This window comes from Rhipicephalus microplus, chromosome 4 (genome assembly GCF_043290135.1).
Source record: "Rhipicephalus microplus isolate Deutch F79 chromosome 4, USDA_Rmic, whole genome shotgun sequence".
NCBI classification, from domain to species: Eukaryota; Metazoa; Arthropoda; class Arachnida; order Ixodida; family Ixodidae; genus Rhipicephalus; species Rhipicephalus microplus.
Genome location: NC_134703.1, coordinates 1,032,223 through 1,055,466, shown reverse-complemented (window position 1 = coordinate 1,055,466; position 23,244 = coordinate 1,032,223). Strand labels below are relative to the sequence as shown.

At 44.9% G+C, this 23,244-nt stretch overlaps 1 protein-coding gene across 4 annotated transcripts in view; it reads right to left on the bottom strand.

Moving 5' to 3' along the window:
• LOC119171892 (kin of IRRE-like protein 2) overlaps nucleotides 1–23,244 on the bottom strand; it is a 309,161-nt gene that overhangs the window by 95,896 nt on the left and 190,021 nt on the right. The window contains exon 2 of one of the 4 annotated variants that reach the window (XM_075892093.1): nucleotides 9,101–9,146. The exons of the other annotated variants lie outside the window; for them this stretch is intronic. Coding sequence (XP_075748208.1) covers nucleotides 9,101–9,146 — 46 coding nt within the window. The remainder of the gene's footprint in view (nucleotides 1–9,100; nucleotides 9,147–23,244) is intronic. 4 annotated transcript variants of the gene reach the window in all.

Here is a 23,244-nt window from a genome sequence, read left to right as displayed (position 1 = left end):
GCCTTGTAAACCCACCAACGCACTAAATAAAGTATCAGCTCACAGCGAGAGTTGAGCTAGTGCCGACTGCACTATTTACAATCAGACCCCCAACTGTGCGGCACATGACTGCATTACAAAAAAATAAAAGCTGCACATCTTTTTTTTTTTTTGGTTACAGCTTATGAAAGTTCAGCTCACTCCACTACCACACAACACACATAAATTTGGCAAAAACTTCGGGAATGACGAATATTTCACCAGGTAATGACCATGTGCAGTGTCAACACACGCCGATCTCATGGACCTACATCCAAGACTTAATTCCGAGCTGGTAACCACGTTCTGCTTATTTTCGACGTGCAGCTTCGAAAACTACATGTTGCGTGGGCAATATTGCAAGAGTGGAAGTCTGTCACACTTTACATTACGCAGCGCAGCAAGGTCACTCAGGTACGGTGGCACCTTCACAAATCACAACGAGCCTTATTTTAACTGCTTAGACGAACTACGTTTGCACGGTGATGCAACGAAATTATTGATACTGACTGCTCGCAGGGCAGACTTGATTGAGAGAGCCGATGCAACGGTTCTCTAATCAAGAGAAAATAAGCACATGTGTTCGGAAGCGTATATCTGTTCCGTTTTCGATTTATTTAAAACGTGAAAAACGCAACATGGGCACAATACTCCAAAACTTGCCAGGCCGGGGAAGCGCTATATCCCACTAACTCAGTGCTTTTTTTTATGATTGCTTATTTCAATGCTTATGTTTAAGAACTTGACAGTGTTGATCCACCGATTTTGAGCAAAGAAAGAAAGACTGATACGATTAAATGAAAAGAGAGAAACAATGCGGAAAATAACCTAAGAAATCGGATTGCTATAAACGACACTTTTTCTATCGTAGAAAAGCTCTGTGTAAGGCCAGTAAATGAAAGCAGCAAGCTACTGAAAAAAAAACACAGAGAGAACTGATGTGAATTAGAAAAAATGGCCAACTTTTGCTGACATTGAGTCAATGGAAATAGCAAATAAGCTTTTCTTAACAACCGCAAACAAGGAAAGAATAACGCCTGATAAACTGACAAGAACCTAAAAAAAATTTTGCAAGCTGCGGAAGAAACAGCTCCAGTCGCCAACTTGCCTTCTCGCGTTACGAAGGCACATTTTTTTCCATTCACTACAAAGTCAGTACGAATAGTGTTGGTGGCACCGAAAGCGAGGTGCGGACAAGACAACCTTTGTTAAAGCCGAGAAGCGCTTGTGGCCGAGAAGACGAAAGCCTCGAAAACTTCAGAAGGCGTGCCCCTCGACGCCTAACATGTTATGACAGCCCGTGTGCCTTATAATACATCTGGTCCGGGAAGGATTCGGGAAAGACGTGACCATTCTTTAATCAAACGTATTAGGAATATGAACACTCAGGCGCGTTCGCCCAACCAACTGGCGGATGACGCTGACTTGAGGATTCCAATAATAATGACTTCCCGACGTACTTAGCTTTTCTTATCAAGTCTTATCAAGGCTAGAGTTGGTAGAGTTTGGTAGAGTGAACACTACCGTGAAATCCAGGATAATCCTTCATGAATGAGAGACATCCGTCAACTGCTGCTATGCCTTATTAGGTGCTAATGCCACAACCTTTTTGTCTTAACCTTCCAAAACTTCGCAAGGAGTCATAATTATGAAGTTTTAAAAAAAATCACGTTTTAGTTCATGCATAGCGACGCATCCTTTATTAGAGAACAAAACTAGAAGCACTTCTCGAAGCTGCTAAGGTAATAAACTGTGCAGATGGAAAGAAAATTAGTGTATCAACCTATCGATAATTTTATTTGCGGATGACATAAACAGAAGTAGTACAAGAAAAATTCACAAGATACAAGCGTACTTGCCATGGACAGAAAGTACGATGATTACAATAAACTAAACTGTGAGATCCTACGCAAATGCCGCGGTTGATTATGAAGCACTCCGTTCTTTTTTATTATTGTTGTTAAAGTAAAAAAATAAAAATGAAACTGTTGTCACTACTACTTGGTGACGGCTACTTCTTTCCACTTGATTGTTACAAAAAAGAAGTAAAACACAAAATAACACATACATATAGTTTGGGTGTAGTATACAGGCATACCTTTGATTCCTTGAAGTTTGTTCATGGACGTTTAAATGAGAGTACATTAGCAGTTTTCCATTTACCTCTATTGATAAGCAGCCGCACTGTTCAGGATCGAATAAAAAGCCTTGCGACAGCGCCAGTTTCAGTTTTATTGCGTGGTTCCCACGCAAGAAAAGCAACATTTTGACGGTGTTTAGTTGAACGACCCCGATAGATGTATGTCAATGAAAAAAAGACATTTTCGATAAAGTTGCCAAGAATTTTCAGGTATCTGCTTTCAGGTACGCCAGCACATTGTCAAACGTACTGAATATAATATTAATTTGGAGCGTAATCTGTTAAAGGGCCCCTAAACTACCCCGAGGTCAAAGGTGACAGAGTAGTTGATTTTTCACCTTAACTACTCTTCTTACAAGCACTGTCTCTTCGTCGTCCCTCATTTCGTCATAAAACACGTGGAATACTAGCACTCAGGCTCGGGCCGGGCAACATTTCACGCTTTTTCAGCGACACCGTAATATCTCCTCTTGTGCAGGCGCAGATGTATAAAACGAACTGCCCACGATGCTTTGCCGAGGCGAGGCAGACCTGGCATGCGACTGCATGGGAAAGGATGCCAGTGGACAATGCACGACAGGTATCTGTTTTATATCGACCAATCGAAAGCTTGCTGAATCCTGACGTCAGAGGAACAAACAGACGGCGCGTCGCTTATTTTGCCGTGAAGACGGGAAACGACGGGAGACAACACGCTCATTCTTTGTATATACAGTAATTGTGTGTGGTCCCTTTAAGCTTACATTGCTCTGCCAGCTGGGCTAAATAATGATATTCCAATCACCTACATGGTCTGACTTACATGGTGTCTTCTTAAAAATATCAACGCAGGTAAGTTAAGGTAATGTACACCCTGCCCTAACCAAATGTGTGTGTGTTTCGTTTCTTAGTACAAGCACAGCCATGTTTTCTTGAACCTGGTCCAACATAGACAAAGAATTTTTATCTGAAACATAGATACTCGGAAAATAAAAGGCGCACCTTCGGTCTAATGGCGAATCACCGATGGAAATAACAAAGCGTTAGAATCTGCAGAAACGTACGTAGCCTTACCATCATCCATATGAAGCCCAATAAACGCACGCCTACGAACCGAACTAGTCCACAGGACTTTACGAGGTCCCGATTAAGTATGAAGAGCAAATTTAATTGAACGAATAGGTCACTCTTGATGAAAAACGACGCCTAGCAGTCACAACGCTGCCACGATAAAGTGTACAAACAGCTAAGGAGAGGGGGAGGGGGGGGGGGGGGGTTGGACAGTGGGCATTTTATGCAGGAGCTCGTTGCATCGACGCGCTTTGAAGACTCGAGACTTGGCGAGTGGGAACATATTGCCAATTAAGGAACCGACCATCGTCTTTTACGTCCTAACGCTAAGCTTTCGCCATCTCATAGCTCGCTTAGCTTTTCCATACAGCCCGTAGCTGTCATGCGCATTTCGCCACTCGCGCATTCTTCCGCAGCTGGGGCAAAGCTAGAGGAGGAAGCGAGCGCTATCGTCTGTCTGGATGACGGCGAAAATTTACTACGTATTCATTTACGCCGATGCACAGGTGAGCTGAGATACTCAAATATCGTTACTTTTCTTTATCACCGAGCAAGCACGAGACGTTCATTGACGGTATTATTTCAGCAGTTTTAGTAGTCGTGCGTGCAACTACAGGCCTTACAAAACAAGGGTACGTCATTTATTAGTTCTAATACTGCGCAGAAACTGAAACAAATTTTTTCACTTGTTTTTTTTCAGCGACCACAGTTAAAATTTCGACTTCTTTTATTGGAACGTTCAGTTCATAAAAGAAAAATAAATAGTATGAGAGGCATGCTCACTCGAGTGGACAGTAAGAAAAGTACACAAATAACACTCAACAAAATTTAACGACTTAATAAGAGAAGCTACCGCGAGCCCGAATCGTTCCGGCTTAAAAAAATAATAAGCCGTTTAACTTGGATAATCTGCGCTGGCTGCATTTTCCTTCATGTTTAATTAAAAAACAGTGCGGTAGAAAAAATGATTTTTAATGACGACAGTCGGCATTTTTGCTCAAAATATTTCACTTTATTCTTTGAGCTTTCAAGTTCCAAAAACTTACTCTTTAAACGCGATTTTTCACTCCGTAGATAGGGTCGCTTCTCCTGTATAACGCTGTTTATGAGGCGAAGCCAGCTTCTGAAGCTGGAGGAGCGCAACTGTTAAAACACCTACAAATAAAATTCTGCTTTCATTGAGGAGATCCTACACAGCATCAACATAAAGCAAGTGTCCGAGACACTTTTACTTCATTGAGATGGAATTTCAGAAGTATACCTTCACTTCACACAAAGGTTTCAGATGTTGTACTTTTCCAAATACCCATACGCGCCAGTAGTAGATGGCACATATGCTGAACTTAATTCAACAAACAAAAGTAACTTACGTATACTCAAAAGGCTGGATGATTTCGAAGGCAGCTCAAGCCTCGGGTAACTACAAACACCGTCAATTGTAACTTAAAAGAGACAACTCGGTTTACAACAACGGATCAATCAAATACACTAATCATTTTTCTGAACGCACATTCACTGAAGCGTGTGCCTTACAGAGATCCGCATGTTTGATCGGGTTTGATACGACAGTGGAGCTTCTGCGGAAGGCGTAGAAAACTCGCTAAATAGGGTGATTAACGCAAAGTCTGCTAGTGAAACATGACAAAACAATTTACTAACATAAAATCAAATGCCACAGAGTACGAGAACGCGTCATTAAAAGCGTATCTTACCAGCTAACAAAGTCAGGAGCACGTCATGTTTATCGAATAAAACTTTAAATACAGAAACATACGCGACCAGCCGCGCCAACAAACAAATCGCGCCAGTGCACCGCGAACGACGAGTCATATCCAAACACTCACATACAAATGCGCACACTTCAGCACACTCGCGCGCACAGACACACACTCCAAAAGCGCAACGAAGTCGGCACCTTCTAACGACTTCCGCCTACGGGTCACCTATTACGCGCATGTGAACTGGCACCGGTTCACGAGCATTCTCTGCGTCCCCAACATCGGCTATCGAGCGTTTAAAATTCCGCTGCGAAAGACGGAACCCTCTCTCCCACACACACTTACAAAAGTTGATTACGACCTCCCACACGGCTGCACAATGAAGAACCGCTCAGCTCCAGTCAATTTCAAAAGGCCTCTTTCTCGCCGACAAACGTTTATTACTCCTTTTTCTCTATTCCTGCCTCTCAAAAACTTTCTGCGAGAATGGAAGGGAAAGGTCGGCAAACTGCGAAGCGTTCACGCGGCCGCACCGGGTGTTAATGACTGAGAAAAAAATACAGAGAACAGCTAAAGAGTTCACGACCTGTGTACCAGTTCCATTCCTGAATGTGTGGAACTAAGGCTTTTCAAAAAAACAAAAAATAGAACTTTAAAACGAGAAAACAAGGCTCCACGTAAAAGTCGTCATTGATGGGCGTTCGTGGCCCTCAAAGCACTCTCAACTCGGAACGCTTATTCCGCGAGTGAGTCGGGCGCCGGCTGCGATCCGAGCGCAAATTCTTGACGGTTACCTCCCCCTTTTTCTCTCATTCGAAAATAAAAGCTATCCCAAGTGCCTCGGAAGCGGTTTCTATTTCTACTCAACTGCGTGAATCGCCAGTGAAGAGCTCCTTTGTCTGCGAGTGCGTAGATTAGAAACAATTTACCGAAGCTCTCCTTCTCTTTGAAAGCCATTCCCTTCTCACCCTAAAGACGTGACAACTTGATTTGAGAAGGAAAGGAAAAGGGAAGGGGAAATTGACGGCACACGCAGCGATTGCCATCCGATTCGGCAACGCGAGCCGTACCCGCCGAGGGCGCTGCATAGATTTGGGCCGCTTTTAGCCAGGCGAACGACATTCGTACTGCATAATGCAATGTTCAAAGCCGGAAGGGCAGAGCCTCATCTTCACGCGCCAAGCGCGTTTCAAATGAGCCGGTGAGTGACATGAAGTTCTACTCAGACACAATCTGTGGTCCGATATATATACTTTTTCTTCTCCCTGCGCACGCAGCTGGACGATACGAAGAGCTACTTTTTATGGCTGTCATTAAATCAACACGGCGCCACTTCTATCTCCTTGTTTATTCTCCTCCATTGGTAATATTCAAAAAGCCGATCCCAGTGTTCGCTTCGCAGGAAGCGCAACGGATTGTAAAATAGGATGGAATAATAGAACACATTGAAAGTAAGCGCTTTCTTCTCTGGTATGCGAGCCGTCCTGTTTTATGGATAGTGTCGCCGTAATTTGAACCCCTGTGCACTTTTAACGTTGCTGTATTCGATTGTTTTTAGAGCTGCGCCACAAACTGTTTCCTTAACTGTTGTGTACGTTAGCAAATCGTATCATGCAATTTTTCTATGTGTAGTTTTTTCAAGCATGGATGGAACGTAAATCTTGTGAAAAGAAACAATGCAGGGGGACATTTCGTCTGGCATGCTTGAAGTGCAAAATACATTGATGTCATTTGAACATTAGATAAGGGCATGGGCTTATTTACTGAGGAAACGGGGGTGGGAGGGGGTGCTGTTACTTAGGTGGGTTTTTATCTAAGCTGACACACGTGGAGCGACTGCAGAGAAACGGCTTCTTTCAACTTTACAACGCGTGACAAGCGTGTGAGGAAAGTGTAAGGATACAAGCGCCAGTTTTCAAGATTATGCTTCATGCTTAACACCGCCATTGCAAACACTGCCAGCAGCACATGTACAAGGTAGTGACTAAATATTGTATACGAAAGAAAAAGAAACAAGCAACGAATGTTTCCGACGAATTCGTCACAAAAAAATCTAGAAATTGACGTGATTACAGTCTTTAGGGGCTTGTGAATGTTCACGACTGCAATACATAGCTCCGCCATGATAACATGAAAATGCCAACGCATATCTGACCACATATTTTGAATGCTCGCCCAACGATAGTATTACAATTCATAGTAGCACGATAGTGCGATAGTACTACCATGTAGTACGATAGTGTATCACGACAGTACTGCGCTTAGTACTACCACTGTAATACTATCGTAGTAAGTGTAATACGATAGCACTACACTTCGCCTTCACTCCCACGAAGTACGCCGAGGAGCGCATGTCGTTAAGAGAACAATGCCGGAACCACGATGTTGAATTTAGCGAGAATTCATGTTGCGTTCAGCATGTGACCAGCGAGCACTTGAAATACATAGTGCGGGTTCAATTTCCCCGGTACGAAGATGCGATACAGCAGCCGGAGGAGAGAAAGAGGGTGTGGTGGTGGGTGGAGGGGGCAGTAAACCGTCCACCTTTTCCGGCGTCGTGGCTGGCCGCATGTGTCATTCGCTGGACCGGAAGAGACGAAGCGACAGACCCGAATCAGACAGCGAAAGAAGGAAGCGTAGTGGATCACCGAATGAAATGAACTACCAAACACGGTGAGAAAAGAATGTGAGAAAAAAAAAGGCGGGAAAATATACGACGACCTAAAGAAATGTTTCTGACAAAACAGGCTGAATATCAGCTACGTTGTGGAAATAAAAAAGCATGCAGATTCTAAAACAGAAAATATTAGGCATTGTGATGTTAGAGGAAAGGGGGAGAGATGGTCAGATTTTCTGTGAAGGGTCGAGGTCGCGCCTGTGTGCAAATCGTTTTTTTTTTTTTTTTTTGAACAGGATCCACGGGCCGTTAGCACCGTCCCGTAGGCGACCATGCGTTTCGACTTTGTCGGCCGGGCCGCATCCCCGTCTCCCCGTGTGACTGCTCCGCCACTCGAGCCGACAACCTGACCGAACGGTGGTTGACGACCGTGCGTTTTGCTTTCTGGTCGTCAGAAAGAGCGATGACGCTCTCAGACCATGTACGAAGATGCTGCAGCATCGATAATAACGGTTCGGAGAAGCGCTAAAAACTTGACTACACCGCTTACGAGAACATTTCTTCGCGGAGTTCGCTCACGAACATATGTCTAAGCAAGTAGAGCAGGGAAGTAGCGAGAAATTATTTTCCGGGGATGGCTTCGTACTGTTAATAGAACGAAATTACACCAACTCACCATAATTCAATGTCACTCAGTAAGATACTAACCACTATACGATCACGGCAATGTCACTCAGTGCATGACACCTTACCTTATATGCGCATGCTCTACGTCACGATTCTGTTTATGACAAATAGGATGGGGGTGTTCAACGACCTTTTATGAATGTTCGTGTGGTTTGTTGGAGTGCGTGGTATATATATATATATATATATATATATATATATATATATATATATATATATATATATATATATATATATATATATATATATATATATATATATGCCCTAGTAACATGCCCCGAGTAACATCGCACATGCGTAAGTTGGCGGTACTTCATTTTCTTGACAGCGCGAACTAAAAATACATGAATGACAAACCGACAAATTCGTAACTAACTCCTTGAGTTCTCGCTGCGCTCAATGAAAAACATCGAAATTAACTTATTTGCAGGACAACTGCACAACGACAAAAACTCGTCGCTATCTTTTTGCACATTTCTAGTTGTATTCTAAGGATTCTCTTTCGGTTTTTTGAATATTAAGATAGGTTAGTACAACCGTAGTTTACAATAATAATGAATAAAGTATTGATACTCGGACTTTCATATAAAGAGCCCTTGCTTGAATTTTCGGAAGGTCGAATTACATATCTGTTTTCTTTAGAAATTGTTCCACTTTATCCTAACGGCTCGTATTGTACTATTAGAACAGAGAGGAACTTTGTTATATTATCTCTCAAAGGACGTTCCATAGTTCAGAAGCTGCGAGCCAACATCTCTGAGCACAGGTATCTGTCATAGTTGAAAGGTAGCTTCGTGATCTTGTGCTGTTTCTTCTACGTCTCCGTCACTCTATGCAAATGCTTCTCCAAGGATAACCAAGTGCGCTCACCATATACGGCGCTGCATTTAGGTTGCAGTTGTCGAGTTATCCTTACCTGCAAAATAAAAAGGAAAGCACGGTGAGGCATGTAGCACAGTGCACGAGTGGTTGCATTGCATCGGCACTGAATGCAGACCACAAAAAAAAAAAAACGCGTCTCTGCTAATTCAATATGAAAATACTTGCCAGACACTCATAAAACTACTGAATGTACACGCGTGAATCATTCAAAACACTTTAAGGGGGCATTCACCATGTCAATTGATTTGGGTGGAATGAACATTCAATTTACACAGATATAGAAAGATCAAATAAGGGAAAACAGGAGATATGATCACAAAGAATTCACGGCGTGCTGCACACTACTAAGAGCACAGGAGTGGAGTATAATTATTAGGATGAGAAGGGAAAGTACAAGCAGGCCACGTGGGCTTTATGACTACTGCTCATAGAACACTGACACCTGTCAGTACCAGAGTCGCTAAAGCGGGCTGGTTGCTTAAAGAAGCTGCAAAAACACATTCGTCCACCTCTGGTGCGATGACGAGTGCTAGTTCGGTTTGTTTTGCACGATGCTGCTCGTAAAAACTACTTAGACAAGCGCAATTTTACTAGGAGGTACACACACACACACGCACACGCACGCACACATACATACATACATACATACATACATACATACATACATACATACATACATACATACATACATACATACATACATACATACATACATACATACATACATACATACATACATACATACATACATACATACATACATACATACATACATACATACATACATACATACATACATACATACATACATACATACATACATATTGTCACGTGCTACAAAAGGTCAACTAGGAAGAACTGAGCCAGTGGGGAGACGCACCGAAAACTGGCAAGATGGCTGCTTCAATAATCAACAACTAGCCAGAGCACGCGCTGCCCCAGAACATCGTCTTCCATTCTCGCGGGCAGGCATGGCTTGCGCTCGCCGTAACTAGCGGCCAAGTGGCATTATTCCCCCTCTGAGAAAAAAAAAAGGCATCACTCTGATGCTCGGAAAGTACAAAGGCAAAGGCGGGGCGAACCAACAGAATATACGCGCATACACAAAAACAGCGATATGGTTCATGCGCAGTCGCACTACCGCGTGAAGTACGGCTTCAGGCGCACACGTGGACAATCTCCGAGGATTAGGTCTCGGGAACAGTCACGAACTACGAGGCAGCTGGCGAGAAACCTACGTCCCCGAATGCTCACTCTGATAGTGCACATGCCGATTGGGGTGACTACGTGCCCGCCGGCAGTACGAATTTGTGCTTCGTAGCAAGGCGTTACAACTTTCTTTATGTGCGCTGCTAGTTTCCCGCTTATGATAGAGCAGTCCGCACCTGTGTCCAATGATGCACTAACGTCGTGGTGACCGTCGACTTCCACATGTATATCCAGAGAAAATTTGCTTCTGGCTTTCGTCGCTGTCGTCGGGGAATCACTCCGTGTCCGTGCTTGCGTCGGTGAAAGGCCTTGCTTGCGTCGAGTGTCAGCGGCCTCGCTCCCGAAGGTCGCTGTCGTTCGTTTTCCCGCCTAGGGCATGGCGAGCGCGCCGGCGCCGCTCCTGGGAGGCTCCGAAAATTTGGAGAAGATCGCCTTGGGGATGGGGACCGCGACTGCCGCCGCAGTGGCATGCGCTGTTGTGAGAATTAATATTCAATAGCTCTCGGTCTTTCGCCAAATCTCGGCCGTGGTGCGTCTACGGCAAAACCCTGTAGTCCGAGGCGACGATAGGGACATTCCCGGTACACATGTCCAGCTTCACCACAGTGGTAACACAGTGGTCGTCTGTCCGGTGTGCGCCATACGTCGGATTTTCTGCGAAGCGGCTGCCGATTTTCCAAGTGCTGAATTGGCTGCAGCGAAGGAAGTGAATCCTGAGGAATTGAATTAACGAAGCGCGGTGAAGCAGGAATATATCGGCTTACAGCTTCTGCGTATGATGCACGATGTGGCTCCGCCGGGACAGGCGGGACATAGCTGGAAGGCGGCACTTGGAGAGCCTGTCGTACTTCGTTTCTGACAAGGCTGCAAATAGACCCTGCAGTAGGTTGAGACTGGCACTGAATCTTTTGTAGTTCGTCGCGCACCACCGATCGAATGAGCTCGCAAAGAGACTCGATGTTGATGTTGCTTGCCGCACCTCCGATCTGACCTATTGACGAAGCGGCACTGACTTGCCGGTCGTACACAGTAGAGCGCTGCTGCAGCACTTGCTCCGTGGTTGTGGCTTCAGTCAAAAATTCCGCCACGGTCTTTGGGGGGCAGCGAACGAGGCCAGCGAAAAGCTGCTCCTTCACTCGTCGCATTAAATGACAGACCTTCTTTTCTTCTGCCATGTCGGGGTGGGCTCGACGAAAGAGGCTCGTCATGTCCTCGACGTACATCATGACGCTTTCATTCGGCATTTGGAGGCGCGACTGAATCGTTCGCTCGGCTCGTTCGCGGCAATCGGGATTGGCCCAACTTGCCAGCAGGTATCAACGAAAGACGCTCCACGAGGGAAAAGGCTCACGGTTTTCGTACCAAGTACGAGCGCCGTCCTCCAAGCTGAAATACACGTTCGTCATTTTGTCGAAGTCGGTTCAACCATTTTAGTCCAAAACCAGTTCGAACCGAGCCAGCCATTCTTCGACATCCTCCAAGACGGAACCGTGGAACACCTTCGGCACACGTGGCTTCCACAGCGTATGATGCGCGGCTGCAGCGCTTTCCTGTGCGTTGGTTGCTGCAGCACCTTCCGTAGCGTTCGGGGGTGTGACAGACGTCATCTCGGGAAGAGGTCCACGCTCAGGAGGTAGTCCTCGGAGTCTTCGGCTTGAGGGGTGGACAGGTGTTGTCACTGCAGGTACAGGGCTACCTGGAGGCGTTTGGAACATCGGTTAGGGGTTACCCAGCACCTCCAGCAGTTGTCACGTGCTACAAAAGGTCTTCAACTAGGAAGAACTGAGCCGGCGGGGAGACGCACCGAAAACTGGCAAGATGGCTGCTTCAATAATAAACAACTAGCCAGAGCACGCGCTGCCCCAGAACATCGTCTTCCATTCTCGCAGGCAGCCATGGCTTGCGCTCGCCGTAACTAGCGTCCAAGTGGCAATATATATATATATATATATATATATATATATATATATATATATATATATATATATATATATATATATATATATATATATATATATATATATATATATATATACTCATACATACATACATCCAAGTGGCAATATATATATATATATATATATATATATATATATATATATATTGCCACTTGGCAATATATATATATATTGCCACTAGCGTCCAAGTGGCAATATATATATATATATATATATATATATATATATATATATATATATATATATATATATATATATATACTCATACATACATACATACATACATACATACATACATACATACATACATACATACATACATACATAGCCAACACCTATAAAAATAATTTACTACTAGCATTGCACTACACTGTTCTTAACATTTGCCAGAGATCCGAGGCAGGTATTTTAGAATGGCGTCTCTACGAATTCCTGTCAATGATCACTAAAATTAATATCATGTTTCGCTGGTTAGCGGCAACAGACGAGTTAAATAAATCAACACTATGCAAGTGCCGTAGTTAGGCGGAGGTCAGACAGCTTTCGCAATTTTTCCTCTTTTTTTCTTTCTCCTCTCTGCTCTCTTTCATTGCTGTCACAGCTTCCTTCACAACTATGCGCAATTTTCTTCTCACCCTGCCCAGCATATTATTCATGCTCACGTTTCCTTGTCGAAGGCTCGTAGCGTGCTGCGGTGGTCCCAGCGGTCACTTTTGTTTCTTCCATGGCTCGGCCTCTAAGCGTTATCTGAGTACGTCGCTCGTTAACAGTGTCAGCTATAGCAACGGTCAACGCGTTGCTTCCAACCTTTACAGCCTTTTCGGGCTGTGTGCCTCATTTTCGCGGCTTTCCTTGCAATGTCATTAGTGAAATTCTGATGGTCACAAAGTGCAGTATCCCGTTTCACACTGTTACGACGACTGCAGTGTCAAGTATTCCACGCCCACATTCATTTCATTCTTTTCGCCCCTCAACGTTTATTCATGCCCTTTTGTGCTTTCATTTTCTTGAACCCGGGATTACGAAAACCGCTTTGATTTGACATTTCGTGCTTTTCTTTCTTTGAATTTAGTCACTTTTTGATCTGGGCAAACGTAATGCTGCAACATGATCACTGTCGACGTGTTTAACAGAAACGGTGGCGCAAGACAGTCATTTGGCGGCAGTATCGGAACGAATATTGGACGCGAACACCCTGGAATAAAGTTGAAAACTTTAAGCAAAATGAATTCTACTCTGTGCTAGAGAAAGGTAATATAAGAAACCCTAAAAAAAACAAAGAAGTTTTTGAGATGCAAGAAGTTGAACGACAAGCGTATGAGCTTTTTGTAAAAGAAACAGAGAGAGAGAGAGAGGATGTTGAGAACTACGAATACTTTAAGAATGTTCCACGAGTGTGAAAAACAGTCTAGCATAAAGGATGAAAATTTGGTGTTCCACATTTTTGTAGTTATAAAACGGTGCAGAAAACAATTAGTTCTCCCAAGTTCAATGATATTTCAGACAGTAAAGGTTGTTGCCTTTAATGACGGAATTGTAGCGAGATGATGCAAGAAGTCGTCACCGGTCACATTTTTGTGCAATACGGCTGGATTCGTCGCACGTTACTTTCCTTTATAATAAACTTCCGTGAAGTCTTCAGTTGATATAAAACGCGGTGCCGAAAAAGAGATGTCATACAGTATTCAATTCTCTGAAATCGAAAGAATTACTCAAACGGATAACTTTCAGTGTTCTAATAGGAAAAGTCAACAAAACTCCCAGACCTTAATAAAGTCCCCCCCCCCTTTTTTTTTTTTATCCTTTGGGGCCTTAGACCCGAAAAGGCTCTAAACTGAAAGAACAGATTAAATATTGAGCAAAAAAAAAAAGAAGGCGGGCAGCTGTCCGGTTTGGAAAAGCCATAAAAGTCAGCTCGAAAGGGTGCCGAGGTAAAAGAACCTAACACCATAGATCGTTAACAGCCACCCGCACACGCGCACGCACCTGCGAAGGAGAGAAGTCAACGACTCCACCGAAGACGCCTTTGAATGCACGACACCAGCAAAGCAAGAAACGAAAGACATACAGGCAGAGCGTGAAGGGAGGCCGCGGCCTTTCCGTATCCCAGGCAAAGCCCCGGCAAGTCGCGAAGCACTTTCGCCACGCTACACGCATACACGACAGCGTTTGCACCGACGCAGCCGCGTCCGCAAGAGTCGCCAAGGGAACAGTATGCGCACGCAGAAAGTTTGCCAGTTTTATGCGTTCACCGGGGAGCAAGTTAGGCAGGCATTCCCGGTGGTCATTAGGGCGTCGAGCGCGCGAACAAGTATGGCCCCAAAACGGCTGCTGCATAAACAGTGATTGACAGAAAGATGACATAAAAAAAAATTGCCCGCAGCTTCCCTCGGGGGAACACTGAGGAGGATGCGGACCATATAATTGGTTAACGGGGTGTTAAAGTGCGACTTACTTGGGTCGATGGCTAAATTGGTTAACGTGGTTGTGAAATGGGGTGTTAAATTGCGACTTACTTGGGTCGATGGCTAAATTGGTTAACGTGGTTGTAGGAGGGGGTGTTAAATGAGTGAACACGTACACACGTATGCGAAAGGGCGGCGCTGGTCGAAGGGACGTCGATCATTGTGTTTGTGGATTCGTTGGAATTCATTTCACCGCGACCTTGGACGTCGACGCGCCGTACAAACCAACCGACGAGCGGCAACTGAGCGAGCGAGCGAGCGCCGACCTTGAGTATATATACAGCACGACGGCGCATCCACTGTCAGCTGTTGAATGTTCTCGAAGCGCGACGCCACATGCGCGTCCACTGGAGAATCAGGAGAATTGTAGATGTCGAACGCGGTGTGTAGAGGAGGAAGGGTGCACAGATGGTGGAGGAGTGAAGCGCGCGCGGTGTATAGAGGAGGAAGGGATGCACAGATGGTGGAAGAGTGGGCGACGGCGCATGCGCGCGCGTCAGCTGTCGAATGTTCGAGAAGCGGTGCGGACGGCGCACTACAAGGCGCGAGTATAAGATGCTCCGCATCTAAAAGAAAAAAAGAAGAAATAGATGGAAAGAAGAGGGGCAGGGGATGCTGAAGCGGCGGCGTCAGGTGGAGGATGCACGAGTGGCTTCAGGAGATGCACCTGGATATGCACCTGGAAGACATGAAACCCACGTACTTGGATTTCGGTGCGCGACAACTAACACCAGATGGCCTACATTTCAAGAGCCCTGCGCTACGGCGTATATCATATGCATGTCCCTGTTTTGGTGATTTAAACGCCAGATATTATTAAATCGGGAATTTCGCTCCTTTTAGCTCCCTGCGTAATCCACGTTAAAGTGAACTGGAGCCAAAAGCCAATGCTTCTAGAAACCGAGCCACGGAGCTACTACATCTAAAATTTATTGAATGTTCTAATGAATGTTAAGGCAGGTTAGAATGGTGTCTCATCATATCGCGATAACGACCTTAATGCTGCCTGTAGTGTACGCGAGCGTCAGTATTTACATCGGAATGTAACGTAATGGATGTATGAATAGCAAACTTAAGATCCCTGAGGCCAAGCTTCTGAGGTGGATATCAATGTCCTCTCTGTGAAAGTAAGTTGAGTTTTGCTGATCGTTCTGAACTGGTCAAGCTTGTTGAAAAAATAAGCACAGAATTTTATCTGCCAATGCTATTATGTGGCTAAAAAAACTGACAAAAAACGTGTGAGGATATGATCTGACATTATTTTCCTCAAATAACTTGCACTTAGTCTACACGGTATATATAGTATTCTTGCGTGTTTTCTCCGTGGTTGTATTGTCCTTGTAATCAGCATATCGAAGCCATAAGCACAGAAGTTAAAGTGGTGGGCTCAAGTAAAACCAATTAAGAGTTAAACGCGCAGTTCTGAGAGGGATTTATTTTGCACCACCCTTGCACTGCAATATTAAATTCCGGAAATACACCTAAGTTTAGGTAGACGTTCCAAAAACATGTGACAATGGTAATTTTCTGAATACCCCTTCAGACGTGTCGTTACCTATATAAATTCGAGAACGGTAGTTTCCGCCTTCTCTACCCCTGTTGTTTTTTATGACATGTATCTTTTACCAGCCAATGGTGCCTAATTGGTACCTAAGAATCTCCACATTATTTTTTTGCGTAATTTTCATCTGCCTCTTCTGCCTTTCGCTAGAAAAGTCATCTGCTTGTCAATAGCACCGAATAACATTCTTAACTAAAAGTAACACCCATATTTTTGCTACCTGATGTCGGCCCTCACGTTAAAATCGAATAAGAAAATTCACGTTGTTTTCGTTCGTTGTTTATTTTATTGCCGGAAAGTCACCCATTGCGTTGCACTTCTGGTCACGTTATAGTTACAGTCGAGTAAATACGATAGTTTTTCTATGTTTTCCTCCCTTTTATCCCTACTTCTGCCCCAGTCCTTTTGACGCATATGGGTCCGTACTACAATCGATACATCGATCAAACCCTTTCGGCAGATTGGCACTACTAGTACCCACGTGGCTGTCTCACTTGTATGAGGTAAAGCACCACAGCAGTAAAACCGAAAAACGGGACGAATTCCAAAAGGGTGGAAGGGAGTGAGCTCACCTACATAAACCCAATTCCGACTTGATAGCCGACGTGCACATTCAAATGACTCTTCCGTGCCCGGTGTCACTGCGAATTTCCATAAAGGCGGGTGCACGATCGGCACACCTCCTTTCACAATACTTGTTTCTTTTTTTTCCCTTCTTACCCGGCAGCCAGCATATTCGCTTTGACAGACAAAACACAACAGAACAGTCACTTCCTCACCCAGAAAGAACGCACACAGATCATTCTCGTGTACCGCAAAAATGAGATCATTATTATTCTTTTGCAGGGTGTACGTTTCTTTTTTACGCAGTTAGATCGATTCAGCAATTGCTGTAGGAACAGTTGACCGAATCCATGCGTTTATCTCCAGTCATCTACTTTTATCACTATTACTTCAGTGCCTCACGTGAGATTTTTTTTTTCGCTCAAATGCTGCATCGACCGACAGCACGTGTTGAAAAACCCTATCATTGTCCTTTCTGAGAAAAGCCAGCGCTTGCATTTTCAGTAATGGGATCTACGAGTTTAATCTCTTAACCAAAAAGGTACGTTGCAGCTAATGTACGATTCACCCGCCTGATATCACAGAGACGATTTTATGTAAAAACAAGTCTAATGACATTCTGCTACCGCAAATAAGTATTCTGCTACGAAAAGTAATTTTCTTATTTTATTATGTCTTCTCTTCTGTTTTCAAGGGAGGAAATGGCGATGGCTAGGAGAAGTGCGGTAATGTTTTTTTCTTGTTTCTGAGCCACGGAAACGTGGCTTTTCTTCTGCGACAGGAACACTTTCCAAGACGATGCCTTATCGAAGATGTCGGGTACAGTACGACATAAAGAAGCCGTTCAACGTTACTCGGGTGTTACCGGAAATGCATATCATGTTTCGGACAAACCACCATTGCGCAAATTTTTTGTTTTGAAAACTTCGCTCTTTATCTGACGTGTCATACTCTACAGCCTGTAAATGCCTCCGCCATGCACGTTTAGCAGTGATCTTTTGACTGCGAATGAATATGTCTTTGCCGTACCACGCACAACCCATTAGTTGCGTACAGACAAGTGCCTATTCAATCCATTCATTTATTTCTTGTGATGAAAAATATTTGCAACTGAATTCACTGCAGCTGAGTGAAATTACACTTGAAGTTGTTAGGCGTCAAGTGTTTTAAGTGTCAAAATGATAAGCAGCAGGTGGCTGAGTGCTTAGGGATGCTCAGGAAGGTCGTGTTGATAACCTGGTTGCTCTTATCAGCGCCATTTTAATAGCGCGTAAAAAACGGGAATACAAGCTGAACAGATGTCTTCGTAGTCTGTGGTTTACGCGCCATTTTGCTATGCATTCTTACTAACCAGTTCGGCTTTCCATACTACTGCTATTATCGACTCCTACGAACGAATTCTGTGATAGAAGGAATATAGGGCATTAAATCAGAAGCGGCATTAGGAACGAGCAGGAAAGAAAGGAGAGATGAAAGGCGGCTTTGAAGCCTATAGTGCGCAATAGAAGCTAGCACAGAGCACTATCATGACGTCAACAACAACAACAACAACAACAACAGCGACGACGACGACTACGAAGACAAGCAGAGAAGTGCTCCACGAAATCCCTTAAGCTATGTCAGAATCGCCAATGCTGAAAGAGAGGAAGGCCACCCGTCTCGCTTCAGATCATTCCGATCCCATCGCGTGTCGTCAGTTCGCGAAATGCACGCACCGAGAGAGCGAGAGAGAGAGAGGGGGGGGGGGGTCGTGCACGTATGAAAACGGGAAGGGGCGAGGCCGCCGTCTCGAAAGCTCAATATTTCACCGGACCAGCTCGCGCGCAGACTATTATACGCAGGGCGGCCAAGACGCCTGTAGAGCGCATTCCCATTCTTCACGAGCCGCAAAACGCCACAACCCATTGGCCGCAACGGCCGTGCATTACTACACCGAAGCACTGGCAGCGACGTTGAGCAGCGAAGGAAGATCCACGGAGAAAACGCGAAGCTATAGCGAAATCAAAAGCTTCGCGTATAAAGCATGCGCGCGTTTCGTGTATAGCGTGCTATATGAAGCGAAACGGAGCTCGCCTTAAGGGTCTGCAGTGTGAAAAGGAAATGCCCTCAAGTCACCGCAGACCACTTTTATTTCTTTCAAAAAGCCACGCGACGGAAAAACTCTACTACTGCCGTTACGTGTTTTCGTTTGCCCATTGCCTCTCGTGTATCAAGCGTTCGAGAGAAAAAAAAACCGCGATCCCAACACGAGCGGAAAATTGAAATATGACGTCTTTCAGTCAATATCATTGGCTTCCCGCGTAGTCTATTCGGAGCACACTGGCGTCCTATTTCATGACACAAAGTCTACCCCTGTTTCTTTGCTGGGATGGAAAGAACCTGGTTTGAACAGGATTAGCAAATGTGAAGGAGTGCAGGTTAAAAAACAAAGGGAATATGCTATTAAAGACGCTGTTTTGAACACTACAGCCTGTAAAGTCTGTTGGCGGGCTTCTAAGGTTATAGTTTTTTTTCATAGATATTTCTATTATGCTTGTTGTACTGAAATCACCGAGTCAGGCTCGTAGCCAGGAAATTCTTTCTAGGGAGAATTGAGAACACTTGTTGAAGGCCTTGAAAAGCGCCTATTTTGATTAATTATTCTCGGTAACACTCGCCCTCCATCCAATTCCCAGGAAGGGGGGGGGGAGCGGACTTTAGAGCAGTCTTTATGGCTACGGGAATGGATTTTTTGTAAGTGGAAGGACAATTGACGCATAGTTTTTATAATAATAATATTTGCTGGGGCTTCGCGTGCAGAAAAAAAAAACGATATAATTATGAGGCAAGTCACGATGGGAAACTCCACATTCATTTCAGCCATCTGGCGTTTCTCGCCCTGCGCGTAAATCTGTCGATGATTGAGGAGTTGACGTTTAAAGCAACACTGTTGTTAGGGAAGTTGTGTCGTAGAGATATGCAATAATTGTGGCCATCCGCGTATCTTCAGGCGTACGAGCGTGGTTTTTTCCGCCTACATGTACTCGTCGTCGTTGTCGTCGTCGTCGTCGTCGTCGTCGTTGTTGTTGTTGTTGTTGTTGTTGTTGTTGTTGTTGTTGTTGTTGTTGTTGTTGTCGTCGTCGTCATCGTGTCGTCATTTACATTGAGAGACAACCCACAAGCAATATGTGGCATGAATTTTCCCGCCTGAAAATGGTCTATACAACGCATATACATAAAGTTCCGCAAGCACGCACAGAAGCGTGCCTTTAGCTTCTCGCTGTATACTTAGCCCTGTGTATGCTTCGCACTGCATGGATTAAAAACAAGAATATTCTAGGCTACAAAGGCCGTCTCCCGCAACCGGGCCACTTCAGATATTTTGAGCGATATGAAAAAAAGAAGAGAAAAACATGTCTACCTGAAAGATGAGAAAACGTAAACAGGCTGTACTATCAGGCTGAGCAGAACACCTTAGCAGCCATGATAAACGACAAGATAGTTCGAGTTGACGTTCACCAAGCGCCCCCCCCCCCCCCCAAAAAAAAAAAAAAAGCGACCGCATTGGAAACGGCGCAGATGCACTGGAGCCGGTAGAGACCAGGGGGTTTGTGCGACGCGGAGTAAATTTATAAAAGCCACCACAGAAAAGTTGAAGCGAACATCGGTCAAATCGATGAAATGTAAGAAACGTACACAGCTACGGCCCAAAAGGCAATAGACGCCGGAAGAAAAATTATCGATGGCCACTCTAGAAAACGTTCGATGCGGTAGAGCATCATACGCGTCGGTGCACCGTAATAGATAACAATGGCTCACGGAGTACTGAAAAAATAGGTTCAGAAAAGCTGTCTGCGCTCATTGTCAGAAACACCAAGATAGGGTTAAAAAACAACGTAACAAAAATAAAAAGATTTCTTCCCAACGGCATTATATCTTAAAGGGTCGAAGAATGGGCGGAAGACCCATCACCTTGAACGTCTGCAGCAAACGCCAGATGAGGCAAACTGGAAGACGAAAGTGCAATGGGTGTCAACGATGCTCGGAGGCTACACGTAAACGAATCCCTTCGGGCAAAAAAAAAAAAACAATGATGTTCGGAAGACAAGCCTACGGCGTCTCGTGCTTTCCTAGAGGCGAGAAAACAAATAACTTGCGGCTTCTAGATGACCACCATTGACGCCTGGCTTGTGGCACAACATATCTGGACAATTGAGCGCTACCAAGAGACAGTGTTAGAAAGACTAAGAAACAAAAAAATAGGCTGAAACGCGAGTGAAGCGAAGGAAAAGATGAATGCTCTAACCACGTAAGCGTTGGGCTGTATGAGAGAAACAGGGTGGAAAAGAAGGGCGTCCTACAGACGAGCGGCTCAGAGACGCCTGCGGTGCTTGACAAATGGTCGTCATGGCGGCAGACCCTTCTTCAGCCGTGACAGTCAGCTGAAGAAAAAAAAAAGCATGCTTTGTTATTTGCGAGGCGCGAACAAAAACCGGCCTCGCGGGGGCCTCCCTTGGCGCACGACGAGCACGCTGGTCGCTAGACGGCGTGGCAGTCTCACACGCTTGAGAAGAGCGCCTGTCATAACACGACGGTGACGGAGAAGGGTGCGCGCTGTTGTTTCTCGAGGGATCGTGCATTGTCAATACCTTGGCGAAGCTTCTTACAAGCAGCCAGAGCGAGCCATTCTTGTAAATGTTAGTTTTTTTTAAGTGTTCTGGGACTTTTATATATATTTTTGTCGTTTGAAGCCAAAGAACCATGATATGGTTATAAGGGACATTGTAGTGGAGGACTACGAGATCTGCCATCCCCCAAAATCTAAGTACACGAGCTTCTCGCATTTCGACTCAGTTAAATCCGCCTTTTATAATGATGCCACGGTGCCGACACCTTTCCCCAAGCGGAAATCTCGCGAAACGTTTCTTTATCTCTGAGTCTTTGCTTTCGGTCATACTGGTCATGCCAGCCGCTACGAAGTCGATACCAGAACGACAGGAAAATGAGAAAGGAGGATTGCGGCCGTAGAGGCCAGGATTCAATCCCACGACTTTCGGGTCAGCAGTCCTGCCCCATAACCTCTCGACCAACACGGCGGCCACTTATCGCACATCTCTGTGATGCTCAACTGCTTATCGGCAAGTTGGAAAACATGAGCGTATCTTTTGTATTGACGGAAAATGTCTCCACAATCAACGTTCACTTGTCGTGATAGCTTCGAGAGTAAGAAATCGCGTCGATTTGTTCGAGGACACGTGTTCGAGTCCTGCCACATCAGCTGTATGTCTAAAAACAAAAATAAAAATGTAGCAAAGATAAGACAAGAGACAGGGAACAAGTATATAGAAAAGAACAGGCACTCACTACCGAGTTAATTACGAAAAGAAGTGTGCGAAAAAATATTTGCTTTTTAATTGACAATCGCACAAGTATGAACGCTGAAACTTGAGCAATACCGGTGGGCGCTGCGGATGGGGTCCCCCGTTTGGGGTATCGCCTGATGCCGTTTAGGTCATCATTACGACGGACAAACAGACAAATGTACAAACAGACAGACCAAAACTTTTGCGTCGAGACACCCCAAGAAAGATTATCGTCTTTAAAATGCAGATCGTACGTCACAAACGCGGCTGCGCACATATTAGGGCTGTTCGCATCAAAAGCTAAGGCATATTACGGCATAGCGATTGAAGTTCGCCCTTCCGCAAGCACACTGACGTCTGGCTGACGCAATCTTCACCCTTCAATTTCATTAAGGATACCTCCAACAGTTCACAGAGAACCGTTTTCCTGCTGCTTCCCAACACCTTCAGTCTAGAAAACAAAGGCACACAGCCACACACTGCATAGTGCGTAGAAAGATGCGCGCCCTTGTCCTTTGAGAGGGTCAACTCATGCTTCCGGGCCCACAGGTTTACACGCGTGGCCGCTTGGCCAATGTATGATTTGCCACAGCTCAACGGCAATTCATATACCCCCCCCCCCCCCCAGCCCCACAAGGTCCACGTAACGCCTAGTGGGCTTAGTTCCACAATTTGTCTTCTGGTTAACCTCATCGGGAATATGATTCCCACATAGCTCGGTCAGCTTGGGCGGCGCTAAAAAGACGATCGGCACATTGTGCCTAGTCACAACACTCTTAAAGGTTATGCGCTACTTTGTGGATTTCGGGGATCACCTCAGGCCTTGTGCTGTTTTCGTGTGTGCGTCTGTTTTCTTCCGGCCCTGGCACTTTACCTTCTGTAGCAACGACTCGGCTGCAGCCATGTGCACCAGTATACATTGTCAGAATACACTGACAACCACAACCGTTTCACTTGCTGATAAAACAGTCGGCTGCATGAACGCATTATTTTTAAATGGCGGATTATAGGCACATGGAAGCAATCGCACGCT